Source organism: Syngnathoides biaculeatus, chromosome 8 (assembly GCF_019802595.1).
Source record: "Syngnathoides biaculeatus isolate LvHL_M chromosome 8, ASM1980259v1, whole genome shotgun sequence".
In the NCBI taxonomy this organism is placed as follows: domain Eukaryota; kingdom Metazoa; phylum Chordata; class Actinopteri; order Syngnathiformes; family Syngnathidae; genus Syngnathoides; species Syngnathoides biaculeatus.
In genome coordinates this window covers 10,648,253-10,668,266 of record NC_084647.1, presented here as the reverse complement: position 1 = coordinate 10,668,266, position 20,014 = coordinate 10,648,253, and the positions used below count along the sequence as shown (strand labels likewise).

General features: G+C 41.1%; 1 protein-coding gene across 1 annotated transcript; it reads right to left on the bottom strand.

Moving 5' to 3' along the window:
• Positions 1-1,130: 1,130 nt before the first annotated feature.
• tgfb1a (transforming growth factor, beta 1a) lies at positions 1,131-17,526 on the bottom strand. Its single transcript, XM_061827293.1, has 6 exons — positions 16,270-17,526; positions 5,822-6,106; positions 5,015-5,249; positions 4,682-4,832; positions 2,574-2,684; positions 1,131-2,501 (listed from the first exon to the last, which is right to left on the bottom strand). Exons 1-6 carry the CDS (start codon positions 16,598-16,600, stop codon positions 2,454-2,456), a joined length of 1,161 nt encoding a protein of 386 aa, XP_061683277.1. The 5' UTR covers positions 16,601-17,526; the 3' UTR covers positions 1,131-2,453.
• Positions 17,527-20,014: the final 2,488 nt, after the last annotated feature.

The following is a 20,014-nucleotide window of genomic DNA, read 5'->3' as shown; positions in this document are numbered from 1 at the left end:
CTCTGGAGCGCTAAAATTTAAAAGCTGGCAACAGATCTCGTCTTGTTTAGCTTGAATTTGTTTATCACGCTTGCAGAGTTGGCCCGCTCCTTAGGAATTCTCAGTAACACGACCAACTTTTGGAACAAGACGGCGCAGATCGTCGTCACCTTGTTAGCGGCGTAAACTTACGTAAGTTGCTTAGTGGGGGTTGTATGTCAGCGGGTTCAGTGTTTTCACCCGTGCTTCATTTTCCATGTAGTCATGGCCCCTAAAGTCTGGGCCGTACCAGCGGGTCTGGACCTGCGCTCCTCATTCCCAATTCAGGCTTATGGGCTGCCAGTAATCCCCAGTGTTCTGAGGAAGAGAGGTGGGGCCCCTTTAGGAAGGAGGTGCACACAGATAAAATGCAGTGGCACACGTCCAAAGACTGTGTGCCAAGAATGGCAATGAGCATCCAGGAATGTTAGCTTTTGTTGGATTATATGCAGTAGTGGTCGGTCAGGACTAAAACACGATCGCAAGCATTTAACTACATTTTCAACCTAAATTTGTAGTGTTTCTGGTGGCTGCAATGCTTCAGGTAGTGTAATGTCTTTTTGTTGTTGTTGTCAAATCCAATTTCAGCCCTATGTGCTGCACTGTTTATCTAATGCATGTAAGGCCTTCATCTTTATTTCTGATGGCCACTGCAATTTAATCTATATTAGCACTGAGACTGTTTCTTCAACCAATTAGATTTAAAATCAAGGTCACCTGATGCCAGGGAGTTGCCCCTCAATGATGTAAGCATTTTTCCATTCTCTGATTGGTTGGTTAGAGTAAATTTCAGGATAGCTATCGAGTGAGATATCATGTTTGTTTAAATTGTTGTTTTTTTTGGGTCACTTTTTCAATAATCTTTGATTCTAAAATGCTTCAGATGGCATAGCCCAATTGGCTACTGATATAGTGCATCTTTGTTTCATATTGATGGTTTCTAACTGCGACATAACATCATAGTGATAGTATTATGAGGTAAATTAAGTAAGTTATGTCCTTACTGGAGGCACAAGCACCAAATGCACAGCCCATCAGTGCCTGGATATCGTCCCGAAAAACCAAAAAAAAAACATCTTGCGCAACGCATGCAGTACACACAAATCCACAAGTAACATCAGTGTTTATTTTTTTTCTATTTACAACATCCAACCATGAAGTGCACTATAAAACTTGTTTTTGCTTCATTCCTAAAACACATGACTTTGGAGGAAGTGAATACAGTAACCCCCTCATATTCCCAGTTCACCATTGACTAATTCCCCCGTTTGCATTTTTTTCCCCTGTGGTATCTACCCACAGCTATATTCTGAAAAACTCACTTATGTGCATATTTCTGCTCTTTTATTAACACCCTGAGGTGCCTCTATGTTGTGCTATGGATCAGCAAATAGGAAAGTAGTAATTACTATCAAGGAAGTATGTTCAAGTGATACAACTCAAAGATGCTTGCATGTTGGGGAGAAGGAGAAATTTTGCCTGGGTTGTTAGTGTACATTACGAGAATGTCTTTGCTGCATGAGTATATATTTGCTCTGCCGAGTGGCTAATAAAAAAACTCAAACTAACAGACGGCGGAGGGCACTTTATTCTTTTATACATAATTGGTATTTTTACAGGTGGCAAGATGATATACACCGCTTTCTTGGGGCATTTTGTAAGCCACTTATTTGGAAGGCTAATGTAAGATCAATTAAGTGTCTTGTGAGATTATACTTTGTAGTACATTTACAGTTCAAGATGTAATTAGGAGCAATTATAAAAAATGTTTGGGGGTGTCATTTAGTCGCAGATTTTCATAATTGGTTGGAAATAAGACTCATGCTGTGAAGTAGGGGTTTACTATAGTGCAGAAAAAAATCTTCGGACAAAAGACAAACTTGGAATGGAAACTAAGTCTATTTTTATACAGCACGGAAAAAGCTTCATGTGGATAAGCTGACATTCATTCATAAAAACAAACCAAAGAACGACATTAAAAAAATGTAAAGACTTGACATAGGTTGAAAAACTAAAAACTCTCAGTCGGAGGGAGTTTCCGTGGAGCGAAGCGTCCCTCGTGTGCTCTCCTGCTGTCCTTTGTAAACACACCTGCTGCACTGTCCCCTGGGAAAACCCCAAAAACAACAGCAGCTGTTTTCCATGCCTTCAGCTACATGATCGTGGTTGTGGCGTACATCTATCGTCCAGTCGACATCACTTGGGTCCTGATGTGAGGCTTGCACACATCTGTCCATCCCCAAAATAAATTAATCCTTTTCAAAAGTCACTACAGCAATGGAAAAAAATGTATACAATATTATCCAGGACATCAATGAAAGGTATGATTCCAACGTGGCAAAGGGTGACTTTCAACAGTTCCTGCTCGGCTCTCCTTTTCAGCAACTGTCACGTAAGTGGGAGTCTTCCATGTAATTTCTAGGTCTTGTCAACTTTTAGCTACACTTGCAGGATTTGACAATCATGTTGGACAGCTGCTCCACCTAAAAGTCAAAGAAAGTGTTAATTACAGCCCAAAGGTACTCTCCCACATTGAAAGTGTTGCACGGCCTAACCTTGTGTTGTCTGCCGACGTAGTAGAGAATGGGAAGGGGTTCCAGTGCCTGGGGTACGCAGCATGGCTGGGCTGAAGCTCCGGGATTGTGGTGCTTGTACAGGGCCAGAATCTAAAGTCAATTTAAAATAAGGCAAGGTTATTTGTATAGTATCATTCATACACAGGACAAGTCCATAGGTTTGTGCAAATGAAAAGATGAAACAAGACAAAATTTCCAAAATAAAAAATCAAGATAAGTGGAAAGATCAAGTCAATTTATCTGTATCGTACTTTTCATTCATAAGGTAATTCATTGTGGTTTACATTCTTAAGACAGTGTACAGTGCATAAACAAAAAAAAATCATTTAAAAGTGGAAATGGTTCAATAACCACAAGAAAAAGAATAGTTTTTAACCTGGACTTATAGGCATTCACACTTGGCGCTGCCATCTCTTCTGATGGCAATTTATTCAGTTTGTGAGCAGCATAATAGCTAAATGCTGCTTCACCATATTTGCTTTGAACTCTGCGGTCCACTTTTTCACCTGGGTCTGTTGAGCTCAGAGCCCTGCTGGGTTTATGTCCCATTAGCATTTCTTTTATGTTTTAACTTAAACTTCAGCCATTTAGTGATTGAGACACCAGTAGCAGAACTTTTAAATATATTCTAAAGCTGTCTGGGAGCCAGTAAAAAGATTTGAGAATTTTGAATAATATGCTCTGACCTCTTTGTTCTGGTCAGAACCCGAGCTGCAGCATTTCTGAATGACTTGCAGCTGTTTAATGCTCTTTTGGGGAAATCAAGTCTGAAGACCATTACAGTCGTCGAGTTTCCTTGAGATTAAAGCATAGATGGGCTTCCCCCGGTCTGCCTGGCACATGCAGGCCCTCAATCTGGATGTGTTCTTCAGATGGTAGAAGGGCTAGGGTTAACCCTAATTTAGTAAATGATTTGAAATAACTGTTGAAAGTCAACTTGGAATCTATCACTTCATCAAGCTTTTGAACTTTGTCTTTAGTTTTCAGAGAGTGACTCAAGGTCCCCTTTTGTTTACTGACAAAACCAATTATTTCAGAGATGACAAATTATCAAGTTTAAATGAGAGAGACAAAAGTGAAGATGCTGAAAAACTACAGAACTATTTCCTTCACAAGTGAGATAAGGGTTTGTCATTATGATTTCAATGCAAGTTGACGTAAACAGGTCTAACCTGGATATTGTTAGCTATTTTCTCAAGACATGCATGGATCATAATCACATCACTCTGGCATCAGTAGTATGTGGGCATCTAGGTTTATGAGGTGTACTTCCACCCCTGTAACTTTTAACCATGCCAAAGACCAATGGATTTTGATCACGGGAACCAAGCTTAAAACATTATGCTACATTTCTACCGTGATATCTGTGTCGATTTTCATGGTAGTTAATTGACTTTATAGTCATGGTAATTTGCGAAAGTTGAATCGGGGCAAGTGGACTCTTGTTTTTGTTTGTCTTCCCAAAGATTGTCTTATCCCATGGCAAAGTTGGCCACCAATGTGCCGTTTTCCCACCAGACAGGTGAGCAACTGGCTGGTATGCGAAACAGTTATTCACAAGCCACACCTGGTGACAACAACAATAACAGCAACAAATCTATGGGCTACACCCACCACAAAGATAAATAGGGGCAATACACACCCAAAATTTAGAACTGAAGAAGCCTTTTGAATTAAAAGTGTGATGTCTTCAATAACCGGGTCTAATCCAGTTGCCTTGATTCAACTTTTCAGGATTTCCAACTACACGTCTAAGAACTTTGAGTTCAATCAGATATGACCATGAGAGCAGACCCCATCGGAAGGTTTCTGTGTCTCTGGGAAGTACCACCCCCTTTCAGGGAGGCCTTCTGGTCCCGATAAATAACCCTGGAACAAAAAATAAAGAATCATTTCCTCAGTTGAAATGTACAATAGTTGCCCAAAAGATCCATTGTCAGATTATGTACTCCCCCAAAACTTATTGATCACAGGTGGAGTTATTTCAGATGGGTCATTAATTTTAGATGATGGTGTCTGCTTTGTTGAACAGATCTAATACTCGCTGTATTTTAGTTTAGCTGATATTTTTGTGCGTTGCTCCCTACCTGAGAGTACTTATTCTCAGCATTCCAGATGTAGGTGCAGGAACCCATGCAGTAGTTAGCATGGTAACCGGTCGGTCGGTGGATCCACTTCCAGCCCAAGTCTTTCCTGAAGTCGATGTACAGGCTCCTTACACAGCAGGTCTCTGTCTGGCTGCATGAAACACGTCATCTATGAGCTACTAAACAGTAGCCTTTTTTATTATGGTGGTGTGTCATGAGACTTCGGTTGTTTAAAATATATGCCTTGGTTTAATGAAGGTTGGGAAATAATCGTGTAGGTTGTATGGATTATACTCGATCACAGTGCATCCTTAAACAGTGAAGTTGACTTACGCTGAGCAGGTGTCTCGAGTGTCTGTGGAGCGTCTTTTCCGTGAGCTGAGCTGACCACTGGCACTTTGCGGGATGGACATGGTCAGGATGAATGGGGGCTGCTGGGTCATCTGCTTTATTATTCCGATATCGCTTCGGTCGTTGTCGATCCCGGAGATGTAGAAGCTGAAAGTGGCATCGGCGCTCCTTTGACTGCACTCGCAGAAGAGCCGAAGTTCGAATCCCTGCTCTTCCTCTGCCGGGACACACATTCCAAATGTATGAATTTTGACCAGGGCTGGGAGAGTAAGTCACACATGTGCACATTACAACTCATTCTAGAGTTTTAAACTTCAAATTTCAATCAAGTTTTCTAGTTAGTGTGCCAAAAATCAAGCCAGGTCCAGTCCCCACTAATTTTCAAGCTAGTTGACCCAAGTCAACTCATACAATGTGTTAAGAGTTCCATATGTTCCGACTGTCTCAGTGAATTTGTTTCGGCTGAGTTCTGGTGTGGGACTGACTGAGAATGCCAATGTGGACAGCCTCTGTATGTCTATTGGATAATGCAGCCAGTAAGAGAAAGCAGTGAAGGTCTGTTGTTGTTTGTGGTGTGGACAAAAACTGTACTTTTTATTAAAAAACAAACCAAATGATTACTTGTTGAAATTGCGCATTTCAAACTGTAAACAGGAGAGAGACATGTCATGCCGTGTATTTCAAGTCAAATCGAGCCTCAAATGAAGTTGAGTTTTTCGTCCCAAGACTTTGACAAATGGATTCTGACACATCTGCTTTGAAGACAAAGGTGTGATGTCTCAAACTCACGTTTGTGTTGGAGCCAGTCCTGCAAGGTCTCCGTTACATCAAATGAGAGCCACTTGTCCTTCCACTGGTTTGTGATGAAGCGGGACGCCAGGTATCGGGCTGACGGGCCCACACCGCGGTACAGCTCCACCCTCTGCTCTTTGAGTATCGTGGGCTGCTTGATGAGTATCCGCAGCTCGGCGGTGGTCAATAGGCGGTAGTTGCCCACACTGCCCTGAATCTCGGAGATGTTAAAGGATAACGAGACGCTTTTGGAGTTTTTGGTGGTCTCTGTGTAGTTTTTTTCTGTGGGATTTGAAATGAAGAATTAATTTGGGGGAAATTCTACTTCTCAACTCAGCATAGATGTGGCAAGTAAAAGATTCATCCATCAATTTTCTGACCCGCTTATCCTTACGAGGATTGCGGGAGTGTGGGAGCCCATCCCAGCTATCTTCGGCCAAGAGTTGGAGTACACCCTGAACTGGTTGCCAGATAATTGCAGGGCACATAGAAACAAACAACAGTTCACACTCACAATCACTTTTTAGGGCAATTTAGAGTCTCCAATTATCCATCCATCCATCCATTATCTGAGCTGCTAATCCTCACAAGGGTTGCAGGAGTGCTGGAACCTATCCCAAAGATCTTTGGGCAGGAGGTGGGGTACACCTTGAACTGGTCGCCAGCCAATTGCATAGTCTCCCATTAATGCATCTTTTTGAGATATGGGTGGAAAGCTGAGTACCTGGAGAAAACTCACACAGGCACGGGGAGAACATGCAAACGCCACACAGGCGCTGTCGGGATTTGAATCCCAATCCTCAGAACTGTAAGGGAGACATTTTAACCAATTTGCCGTAAAACGTTTGGTATCATATTAAAATAATAAAACATTTACCGGTATTGTCAGCTGGAGTGAGAGAGGCCATATACCTTGATCAGCAAACCTATTTTTCTGCCTTGTGCCGGGAGTGTTGTTAATACATGTATCTGATATATGCAATATATCACATGCATTTCCATCATATATAACATCAATACATACAATGCACCATTTACATGACAGTTAATAGTCTATAGACATTTATTGGACCATATCATAAATATTTTAATAACTAACGTTCCATACTCTGTCCACCATATTGGGATCAATGTCTTTCCATCTGTAATGTACGATTTTTCCATGCCATCTCGTGGTCTACTAATATTTAATCATCTAGTCAGTTCACATTTAATGCTGTATACACCTATAATGTTCCTAGTGAGCCATATACACATTATATATTATTATATTTATACTCAGCAAATAAACCCAAATTCCATCACATTTGATGGTTTATGTACCTCTAATTTACCAAATTCACAGATTGAATCTTGAAAATGATGAACCTATAATGTACTTCATGTACCAAATTTACATCTTATTGAACATCTACTGTACCTCATCATATTTACCATCTCTACACTTGCAATCCATCTTGTTTAAATTATATATAAACCTGGCATATACTGTACATGTGGAATTTTGTGAAAATTTTATTGGTCTACTAAAATTAAATTTATGTATGTTGTATTTGATGTATATACACACAATGTACAATAATCACATCATAATTAACATACACCTGTTATGTATCATATTTGCACAATTTTAATGCCATATATAACTGTTATGTCTCAGATTTTCATCATATTTAATGCACCTCTGATGTACCATATTTACATTTCACCACAGCCACAACAGCTGACATCTCATTCAAATCCCATCATATATGTTTTTATTTCTTCTGGTAATTGTAGTTCCAAGTATCACAGTTACATCGCTCCATAGGTTTGGCTCTTCTATTGTTAAGATTCCCGTGTTTACTTTATGATATTCACTGAGTGGGGAAACTAGAAGGTTCCAATGTATGCATGACATAACATAATTGTTTTTCATCCCCAATGTCTTTCCCAGCTGCGCACACACATTAGCAAAATTGAATAAGTGCACGCATGCGGAGTGTGACGGCAGCCAAATAGGAATCGATTCCACCTGTGACAACGTTGAGTGTAAAGAAAGAGGGTTTTGTTTTCCAACTTCTACTTTTTTTTGGGGGGCGGTGGGCACACCCCCTCTTCCCGCTTCCCTTCAGAGCCCGACAGAATACAGAACCATAGCATAAATCTGGGGTGTCCAAATTTGGCATTGGGGCCAATTGTGGCCCACTAGTTTATTTATTATTATTTTTTTAGGCTATGGCCTGCAACAAAACATTATGAGAAAAAGTGAAAATGTTTACAGATTCCACAAAGAACCAAACCATTTTTACTTGCATTACAAATGCAGTAAAAGTTTAATATTAAGATATCAAATTTCTTATTTCAAACTTTATGTCAATGAAAAAAAAAATGTCCTCTGATACTTATATGTATATAATATTATAAATCACATAGACACAAACAAAAGTTGCACTCACAATCACACCCACGGCCAATTTAGAGTCTCCAATTCGTGCATGTGCTAGAGGGAACTGGAGTGGCCGGACAAACTCTTCACAGGTGGGGCAGAATTTGAACACTGGTCCTCAGCACTCAGAGTCCAACACTTTAACCAGTTGCTCCACCATACTGCCCCTTTATGTAATCTAAAAAAATGTAAAATGTCAAATTAAAAATGTTACAAGCAATTCTTGATTTTAAAATGTTGTAAATGGAATATTGCAAGATATCATTTTTTTTAGATATCACACTAGTACAAATAAAATGTCTCCATTATTAATCAGGAAATAAATATGTGTAAAATATTTGAAATGTATTAATCATAAGATTATTTCTTTGTAACTGTTGACACCAAGGAGTTTTTTCTTTAAATATATTTAACTTCCTAGCATATGTTGACCTAGAAAGCGTATCGAATTTTTTTGGAACATGATTTCTGAATACAACGTAAAGTAGCCCCCCCCCATCCCCCGCCCCCTTCTTTCTATTTTTCTTCATGTAGCCCACAATGGAAATGTTTTGAACATCTGCTATAAATCTACATGTTTGAAAAGATGAAAGTGGGTAAGGGTGAGCGAGGATAAAGAAGGAGAATGTATGTGGGACTAGTAATGAAGTAAAAAGAGCAGGGACAAAGGTGGTGGGGGCTGTGGTGGAATGTTTATCGATGCTGCCTAGACCTGGCCCACGTCCAAAATTCTCTATTTTGCTTAGGAATGCCAAAGCTATGATTCCCTCCTTTCCTCGTTTCTCGCATACTTCTCGGACTTGGATCGGAGCAGTACCAGGATCGCAGGTCCACTTCTTTTGTAACGCTTTTACCAGAATTTGTGCTGGCACTCTGACATGAGCAAGCGAGCCCAAAACCCCAAAAGAAACTGTTGCGGCTTTGCGAAGGGAAACCAGATGACATTTTGCCGGGTGCCGCCCATGCCAGATTAGCGCAATTATCGTCAATGGAAAGCGAGCAGTAATTCAGTGAAGTTAGATAAATGTGCGAAGAGCGAGAGAAGTGAAGTGAAACAGGAAGTGAGGTCACTTCCCCTTGTGTGTCACATTGGCTGCAGTACCACTCCTCACTTCTACTTTTTAATTATCAATCCAGACCTTTGACTGAGCTTCTTCCCCGAACACAATTATTTCTGCCTTTTCCTTCAATGCACACACCAGTGGTGAAGGACTTGAGTCACACGACTTGACTCTAGTCAGATTCAAGCCGATGGCTTTAGGATTTGGGAATTGCTTGGCTAAAGATGAATAACTCGACTTAGATTGGAGATCCAGTAATTCTCAAATCTAACTTCATCCATCACAATGAGACCCCCAAAGACAGAAAAGACACATTCACATCACAGTCTAGGTAACAATTGCTCTTCAGACATTAGCTAAGCTTCATGTTGGTTATGTGTTTAATTGAGAAGGCAAGATGTAACAGACAATACAAAGACTCGTTTGGAACTATTAGTAAACTATTTGATTAAAGTGTTAGTGCAGGTAAATAACAAAACTAAAGCTACTGAATGCAAAATAGCTTACATGTGAATGTATTTTGTTCCTGAGCAAGTACGTCTTGACTTATGGATTTGGGATTTGTTTGGGCCGAGTGATGACTTGACATTAGTGGGAAGTTGACTTGAAAATTTGAAGCCTGAAGACATGATTTTTTTTTTTAACTATGCCACTATATGCTAAATAATTATATAAATGCAACACTTTAGATACCTAACGCTTGTCCTATGTCACCAAAAGCCCTCTTTCTCACACCTCACATGTAAATTCACATTTGTGAGCACTTCTTTTGCTGAGATAATCCATCTACCTTACAGTATCAAGATGATGATTAGATATCATATTTATTGCTCAAATGTGCCTTAGATACTGTTCATGCATAATCAATTTTAGCCATATCTACCAAGTTTTTTTTTTTTTTTTAAAGTAGGTCCCAGGTTAAAATAAAACTGAAAATGCTGCTCTGTTTGTATACCTGTGAATATTCACATCCATTCAGGTCGATGCCAACTGGACTGATCTGATAGTCTTAAATGACGTTTTGCCTCTCATTCAAACTGGCTTAATTGTTGGAGGCACGTCCCAAAATCTTATGCACAATACATACGTATCTTTCTTATGACGATGATGATGCACCACTCCGAGTTCTTAGGTGCCCGTGCGCTAACAACCAACAACATTGGTGGTTCATCAGTTTGGACGTCTTTCACCTTGGTTGTTATCTGGGCCTTCATTCCGAAGCATAAGTTCTACCTCATCGTCAGTCCAAACAAATGTCTCAGAGACTCACATTCCATCGGCTTCTTATTCGGTTTCTGGTGACTTCCCTTGGCAGTGTTACAGTGCCCATTCATGCCTGGCATTTCAAGTTCAGCGGTTCAGTTTCTTGGAAATGATTCTGTTTATGGGAAACGTTTTAAAAATTAAAAAGAAAGAGATTGGCTCTATACATACATATCCTCAAGCTGCCCACAATACGGCTATGCAACAGATATTTGCATAGAGTTTTTCACGCTGTTGAAAGTGACCCGCGCGATGTTGGCCCACTCTTCTTCAATGGCGGTGCAAAATTGCGCTATATTGAAAGAAACTCCAAGACTCAGTTCTATATGCCACTCACTTATGACGTGCGTATACTGTTGTGTGCATGACTTACTACCCAAACAAAAACTGACAAACACATGCGCACACATGCAGACAGGTGTTTGGGTGTGGGAGGATTTGAGTGCTGATCCGCAGGTAAACCGTGGACAGCTGTTGTGACAGGCAGGGAAGCAGCTCTGTAATTACCAGTGGGAGGAAATAGATTCCAGCAGGCAGCTCCACCCTCCCGTGCACCCGAACCCTATACCCCCACATCCCTCGCCCCCCCACTCACTCCTTGATGTCATGCATTTATACGCACCAATATGGTGTACTTTGTAGTTGAACCAAAAACCATTGAAATATGAAGGCTTCATTTCTCCCACAGTCCAAAAGCCGAGCTCCGACTAAATCTCAAGCAGATGGAGTCAAAAGTTAAGAGTTAGGTTGTACAATCTTGCTAAGTCACTATTCACAACATATTTGCATATTTACCACTTTGCATTCAGTGCTTTCATTTGCATCATTTAGCTGTACTAACAATCACAATCGCATAGATTTTTAACGGTCCCAAAGCAGTCTCTGTATTTTATATTAATTTGTCTTCTCAATTTCAAATCTATTTCACAAACATGAATCTTAATTTGACCAGATGTTGTGAGATGCACAGGTTTTCTTCCCAAAACAAAGCAATTGGGACACTGCATTGAAAATGCAGATTTTGAAACGTAAACAGGCAAGAGTTGTCAAGTCATTCAGGTGAAAGTCAAGGTGAGTCTTTCATATGTTTCATCCAAACGAGAGTTTTTTTCCCCTAAAAATATTGACTTAAGTCTGACTCAAGTCATCTCAGTTGACTCAATTCCACCCACCTCTGCCACAGTACAGAGCAAAAAACGATTACATCCTGAAATACATATCCCTGAAGAATGGTGTGTGTGGAAAGAGTAAGTCATTCAGTTTAAAAAAAAAAAAAAAAAAAAAAAAACAGGACAAATTGAAAAACAGGAGCGTTAATGAAAAGAACAGAAAGAGGTTAGCTTGTGTCCCACACCCTCTGCCTCCTCCTGTGTTTTTCTAACAATTGCAAAATATTCCTCCACACATACACTCATGGGGATGGCTGGGGCCCAGAGGCAGCCAGCGAGCATGAAGAGGGTTTGTTTTAAAAGGAAGCCGTGCAGAGGCCTGAACTGTTGTCTGGCATTCCACAGAGGTAGGAAACATGCGCTCCCCACGGGCACCGGACCTGAGTCACCCTGGAGATCTCGGGGGCCATCAGCTTGCCTTCCTTCCTGCCAAGCTCGCCCATCTTGCTCGCCAACATGCAAGCGTGCTGATAATTCGCTCAGGAAGCCCAGCGAGGAAGAAGAACCCGGAGGTTGAGGGCCAAACTGCGTGCTTGAGTTTTGGGGAGGGAGCAACGATGGGAAGTAACAAAGTACTTAGTAGCTTTGTTAATGTACTTAACAGCCTTTCTCAGTTATCTGGAGCTTACTTAATTGATGATTTGTTTTTTTTTTTTAACTTTAACAAACATCTGAAAAATGCTATTTGTACTTTCTATTCCATTGTCTCAAAATAGTTTCTCTGTGGATGATGACACAAACTAAAAAAAAAAAGAAATAACTAGAGAGGTAAAGTCAAGCTGGGTTGAGATCCTGAACTGATTCAGATCAATCAGGGTGGAAAAATAAGTAAGATATTTGCATCCATGGCCTTATTTAAAATAATTATTTGAAGTTGTTGGCTCTAAGAATGAACCTTGGCAAATGAGTTGATCAGTTGCCAGTCTTAAACCCTGCAAATTCTGGCTGATCGGGGGAAAAAAAGTGTAGTTTTTCAGTTCTTATCCTTAGCTAATTTAAAATTTAATGTGACTCAGATCACAACATGTTTTATTACTCAGATGGAAATGTTTACAGAGCTATGGGGGAAACGTGAGCTAGTTAAAAAATACATACAAGCTGTAATATGATTTATTCTTCTGACTACAAGCATTATTCAAGTTAATGGTAAATGGACTGCACTTACTATCTAGTACTTTATCTACATCATCCCAGTTCTCAAAGCATTTCACATTCCAACACAAGCCTCATGTTCACCCATTCACAACCAACGGAGGGCTGCTGCCAGGCCCACTTAGAGAAAATTCGGGTTCAGTATCTTGCCCAAGGACTCTTTGACATACAGACAGTCAGAGCTGAGATCCAAACCTGCAACCCTTGGTCACTCGAAGACCCGCTCTACTAACTGAGCCACAGTAATTATTCATCCATGGACCAATTATCCTCACAAGCGTTACGGGTGTGCTGGAGCCTATTTCTGATGACTCTGGGCAATCTGCCAGCCATCAGGAATAGGCTCCGGCACACCCGTGACCCTTGTACCCATGTATAGTTTATATATATTTTTAACAAGGTCACAAAATTCATCTATTACAGGAATGATCCGGAAATCACAAAAAATGGGTGCTATTTTTTTTTTTCCCAACTTTAACCCTACATGGAGGAGCAGTGAAAATAAATAAGCTTAAAGCTTCATGGAAAGTGTCCATTAAAAGCCATGATGGAGAACAAGTGACAGGACATGCCAGAATATGGAGAACCTGACGCTCGAGTTACAGGAAACCCCCCAGTCCCTGAGGAGAAAATGAAAGAGGGAATGAAGCTGGGTGAGCGAGTACACTTCATGTCTTCATTTCCCAGGCCACTCTGTTCATTCGAGTCCTTGTGAAAAAAAAAAAAAATCAATTTTAAAAGCTCCTTTGTTCTCCTTCTGGACGGAATCTTTCTTTTGAAGCGTTGAAGAAGGGAGGCGAACTTGGACGTATGATGACACATACAAACAAATGAAGATGTGTTTATGGTCAAAGATTGCGAGGCCAGATGCTTGGTGGTGCTAACGTGTAGAGCGTGTGATCTGTCCGGGAAGCCATCATGTTGCTTGGAGATGTTGGGTGGAGATCAGAAGATCGTTTATGGGCCAAATTACATCTGAATTGCAGCCATATAACATGAGCTGGTGCATTAAAATGTGAATATTCAACCAGATGCTCGATGACGACATGGGGCTGGCACGCTTTTACATTTTTTAAATCTGACTTTTAAGCATCGATAAGAAACAAATGATTTTTACCATGCCAGTGAACATCATTTTTTCACATTAAAAAAAAAAAACACTCCACCTAATTTTCAGGAAACTTGGAGAAGCGAAGGACTCCTTGAGTCTGACATGGGTTTTAGACCCTAAAATGCAATGACCCACCAGAAAAAGGAGATTAAACTGGGTAAAAGAAAGGCTCATGTTAGTTGACTTCAGAACATGCATTACCGCCACCTCCAGTGCTGGAGTGAAACACACGTTCACCACATCATGACTTTTCAGGTTTTTGTTTCCAATTGGTGGAGGTCTGTTCCATTAAACATGTGTGACTCTAACATATTAAAAAGAGAGCAGATTGAGCTATGGTGGAAAAAAAGATTTCCGTGTGTACTGTAGCTGTTAACTCCAGTACGACTGTCATGTCTGGCACGCCACAGTTATTTTAAATTAACGAGTCAGACAGACATCTTTGAGAATTCTAGCGGGTATCATTGTCTGTCCCTCCCTTCATCCATCCTTTTCTGGTTCTCTCGTTTGGGTGCTGTAGGGTCCCCCACTGACTTTGGGGCATATAGCAGGGGCTTGCTGTCACCTTACCAGGTAGTGGGTGGGCCCTGCTTTGGGCACTGTTGACAGTTGGAGTCCCTGTGCTTTCCTTGGAGGGTGGTGGTGCTGGCGGTATTGAATTTAATTGCTTGTGCTGGGACTATTAATAATGACACATTTTATATTAGGATGTCAACTCCAGAGTTTTATAGTGGTGTTAAGACAGAGAGTACTCTACTAAAACATCAATAGCATTGTCTTGCTCACTACCCCCTTGTCATGTCCCCTCTTGTCCTGTTCGATTGGTTACTTGTTGCATGTTCTCACAGGGTGTCCCCTCTGTCCACAAATGCAGCTGAACAGGAAAAGCTTGCTGTGTGTGGCATGTGACCTATACGACTGGAGTGGAACAGTAATGTCCATCATGTCATGATAGCTTTTTTCCAAACAGACAGACAGACGTCTTAGGGATTGTTTGGGCCGTGGTAAAAATCTGCTGCCGCTGAAAACTCCAATGAAAACAGAAGTGCAGAAGTCAGTGATGCTTACACCATTTCAAATGTAGACGTCTATTTTCAAAAATAGTGGGAGCATAAAAAAAATAGCTGTTGAGCAATTTTTTTGCTTGTCCAGCCACAAGAGATTGCTAAATCGGATTGTGTGCCTGGACATGGGCAATAAGACAGTCGACATCTTATTTTTTAGTTCTGAGCAACAACTTTGCCTTGATTTTAAATATTTTGCCTGAGTTACTCTATCTTAGATTTAATACGTTTTATTCTTTTGTATTTATGTTAGTTTAAGGACCTTGTGGAGTAACATTTATCTCGTATGTCATTTAATGACAATAAAGGCTTTTGATTTGATTTGATTTGATTTGATTTGTGTTTGAAAATCAAGCTTGTATTTTGCAGAGGAGGGAGTAAGTCATATACTGCATGTGCAAGTCATAACTAAGTCTTAACCTTCAAGTTTCAGGCAATTCCCTAATGAGTTAAACCATTACTTGGGTTAAGCAAGCCATAAATGAAGTCATACAATCTTGTTGACAGTATCTTCACACATGAGCCACTTGGCGCTGAGACACTACCATTAGTTTGCTGTACTAACATATTCACAATCATGTTTTTTTAATGGTTTCAAACCAGTTTTTGTGTTGCCAATTACTTTGCTGTCTTTTCAATTTAATGCACAACTGACAGGAAGCTTAGTTAGTTTGACTGCCTATGGACTGGCTAAACTGTGAAGTTAATTAATTATAATAAGTAATAATAATCAATAAGTTAATGATCTTTTTCAAAATTTGGTCAAAAACATGATATCGATTCCAATTTCAGGTCTTCAGAGCCCCTTCGGTAATAGTCTACTTGCTTCACGCAGTGTCCTCAGCACTCCACATCACAGCACACGCATGGCTTGCCACATTTGCGCACAATACACGAAATTAAATGTTCTTTTGAAAAGAAACAAATCTCACCATTTTGAGAATACAGATTTTCAAATGTAAGCATGCAATACTTGCCAAGTCATGTTTATGATGCTCATGTTTAAGTTAAGCCTAAGTCTCATAAATACCAAGTCAAAGTCAAGGGGAATCTTGAACTTTTATACAAGTGACTACCAAGACCTACAGCATGACTGAAGTCTGACTTGAGTCAAGTTACATAACTTGAGCCCCCCAAAATTTATCAGCTGTCTTCAATGCTTTTAATTAGCCATAAAAAGAATGAGGTAGTACTTACTGGTCATGTTAAACTTGTGGAGCACCTTGGCAAAATACTCCTCCTCTTCTTGCTCGGTAGAGATGTCTGTCTGGACTTGGGTCTGCTGCTCCCTCAGCATCTCCTTCGTGCTATTGTAGAGCGACATCAATGTAGAGGGGATCTCCTCATCGTCTTCCTCCGGATCCTCCTCAGGCTCCTTGGACAGACGCAGCTTGCTGAGGATCTGACTCCTGATGGCCTCGATGCGCTTCTTCTTCACCATCTCCAAATCCAGAGTCTTGCACGTGGACATGCTGCTCCCCCGCGCCACCATGTAGACAGCCACCACGATCAGAAGGGCCAGTTTCATGGCGCACCACTGGAGATGTGCCTAGGCCGAGTCCTGGCTCCTCGCTTCTCTCCTGGCTGGCCTGGAGCGCTCGGATGAAGTGAATCACAGGCGGAAAGGTGCGACTGACGCAAGGTGTTTACCCTCAGAGAGAACAATTAAAGCAGTGTGGAGAGTCTTGGAAGTTCAGGACTGTGAATAGCTCCTAACATTTGGGTCTTCTGGAGGGCGGGCTACTGGAAGCCCCTGAATCAGCAAGGCAGGTAACACAATGACGTGAGAACTGTCAAAAGCCTTGCAGTCACTCACAAGCAGACTGATTATTTAAATAACCTCCATAGAATATTTGGACCTTGTGCTAGTAGAGAACCACCCTCCCTCCATGTGTCAGTTCAGTGTAGTTCAGCTCAGCAGGCAGTTTCTCCTCACGTTTTTTTTATACACTCAGCTGAGCAAAAACACCACTTCCTCTGCTCCTTAACACATCACTGCGGACTATTTAACACACTCATGTCCAATCGGGCTGAGCTCGGGAGCCCCCAAAACGGGTAATCGGATGAGCTTTTTCAAGATTTTGAGTCGTTTTAAAAGTCACTCACAAGCTGGCGCTGAGACCATTGTGAAAAGGATCTTCTCCCTTTTTGAGCAACAACAGCATGTGACCTGCCGCAGCTTTTCACGTACATCCTCCCTCGCAATAGCTAAAAATGATCTTTCCCGAACTTTGACACACCTTCTCCTCCAGACTCAGCAGCACCACTGGAGGCTGGCGGGTGTCCGTCCGTGTCTTCCGTCTATCCATGCGTTTGGCTTCCACCTCAGTTTTGTTGCATCTCCGCCTCCCTGTGACACAGCTCCCCGTCTACACGCCTCCTTTTTTTAAACAACTTTCTGCCTTTGCTTGTCACAGCTTGCTGGTGACAAAATGATTTGTGGGATCTTGTGAGCTCAGCTAACTTTTCACCCCACCCTCCTCCTCCTCTTGCTCTCTATTCTGTTTCCTGTTACTCGTTTAATCGAGCACAGAGCTCTCCGCCCAGGAAATGAGGCTAACGGTCGCAGTGTAAAACATCTGTTCTGCTGTCTACTGCCTTCTTGCGCAGATTATGTAGGCCACATTGAATGGTTGGCATTGGCATTGGCATTGGAATTGTCTGTCTCCTTACAATCTGTCTGCCTGCCTCATGACTGACATGTCAACAAGCCATGCACACAGCTGGCGTCTCGGTGACTGACCGCCACATTTACCCGTTGCCTGTGAAAGTTCAATGTCTGCCAGGCGAGAGCGCCTAAAGGCCCTGATCTAAAAGTTGAGATTTTTAGAGCTGTAACAAGGCCCAGTGGTGGTCTCTGCTACTGCTAGTGAGTGAAGTATGATAGATAGTTAGGTAGGTCGAGTAGGTTAGGGTAGGTTGGACAGGTAGGTGGGAAAGTTGGTAGAAAGGTAGAGTGGTATGAATAAGTATCGGCCCCCTGATCAAATTTTTATATTTCTGCATAGTTTCCCCTTTGTTTCAAATCATAATACAAATGTAGATATAAAAAAGTTATTCAAATAAAGGGTTAGATCTCAGAACCACCAACAAAATGACATGAGCCAAAGAAATTTAAGAACAGACAAGAAAAAGTAATTAAGATCAATGAGTTGGGAAAGGGTTAAAAGGCAAGTTCTAAAGCTTCAGGATTCCAGCGAAGCACGGTCAGAGCCATTGTCCTCAAATGGAGAAAACATGAAACTGTGTTGAACCTTTACAGGATTTGCAACCACTGCTTACCTTTAAAAAAAGGTCCCATATTTTTGAGTTACTCTCTAACATGGACTTATTATATATGTGTTTGTTTATGTGGTTTATGAGGACATTGCACTTTATGACGATAAGGTGATGGCTAAAGGAGGTGTTGATGAAATCTCATTTGATCTAAATGTTACAGCAGTTCAGAAAAAGAACATTACACCAACAGTTAAATGTGGTGGTGGTGTGTGATGGTCTGGGGCTGCTGTGGTTTTTGGTTTTGCTCTTCCTCAGGACCTAAATGACTCGCTGTGATTGATTGAACCATGAATTCTGCTCTCCACCAGAAAATACAGAAGGAGAATGTTCGGCCATCAGTTCGTGAGCTCTCGTGGAAACACACTGGAGTTCTGCAGCGGGACAAAGATCTAATCAAAGAAGTTATTTAAAAACTATTTTTTTTAAATTGATGTGGTCTCCGTTTGTTTGATATTTACATTTGTTCGATGATCTTAAACAATAAAGTGGGGAAACGCTCAACTCACAACACCGTAGATAGGTTGGTTTGGTAGCTGGGTTGTTCACTCAGATAAGTTCTGTCTGTTGATATGTTAGGTCAGGTAAGTACCTTCTACCTTGGTGTCTTTTGGCTCCCTAATGAACGACACAAAAACTGGCAAAACACGAAGCGGGTGCTCACCCTTGAGTCTAACCACCCTTGGCTCCGCCTCTGAGTAGGAATGCTGGTGCTCATGCTCAGTACTGTATTGATACAATAAACTTTCTTTCGGCTTGTCCCGTTAGGGGTCGTCACAGACTGTCATCTCAGATGAATGCTCATATTTGTTTGGCACAGTTTTTACGCCGGATGCCCTTCCTGACGCAACCCCTCTTGTGGAGACTGAATTGATACAATAACATCTGATATAGCAAATGTGTTTTTGGCATTGTAGTAAAGTATATGATTTGTCTTATAACTGCTGTATCAGCGGAAACCTTAAAACATATTGCGAGTAACTCAGCAACTGTAAGTCGCCAATGTCACTTTGTAAAGTTTGTAATGTCACTTTTTTTTCGATTACTTTAGAACTAGATCTAAGTTTTCCTCCAACCAAATGAAGAAACAAACCACTTCTATCCATTCAGAGTTGTAAATGACCCATCAACGTAACCTGTGAACATTTAAAAAAGTGATTCATCAAGGAATTCGACTTTGAAGAAAATATTAACTGCGTTGCCATCCGCCGCTGTTTGATGTGGCACTTTTTGGAAGGGAACTGGTCTGGCTGTGTTTTCCCATGAGTGTCACTTGTCATCTTCCAACTGTAAAGAATGATCCATTCATCAAACGCTGCCACTGAATGGGTGCCTTTGACTGCAGGAAAGGCGAGAGAAAATCCCCTGAAGCATCCATCCTAATACAAAGACAAAGACAAAGATGATGCACAAACATTTCCACTGAGTCAACAGATGATGTGTGACAATAAACAAGTGATTGCAGTTCCCACAGAAAGGATGCGGAACGATATGACGTCATATTGTCATCTATAATACTCGTAAGCAATAATAGTCACGGGTTTATACACTATATTAAATTAATTGGGTACTAAATCAACATTGGGGACACCTTGACAATGACATATTCATTTTAGAGTTAAAGTGAAGACAACACAAGGCAACAATATATGTTTTACGTTGTGTG

Bases quoted from the DNA above. Each gene is read 5' to 3' on its own strand.
- tgfb1a (XM_061827293.1), bottom strand. From the start codon at position 16,600: ATGAAACTGGCCCTTCTGATCGTGGTGGCTGTCTACATGGTGGCGCGG. The intron at 6,107-16,269 runs GTAAGTACTACC...CAAATCCCACAG, and splicing joins CCACAAGTTTAACATGACCA to AAAAAAACTACACAGAGACC. The intron at 2,685-4,681 runs GTAGGGAGCAAC...AATTGACTTTAG, and splicing joins CTGAGAATAAGTACTCTCAG to ATTCTGGCCCTGTACAAGCA.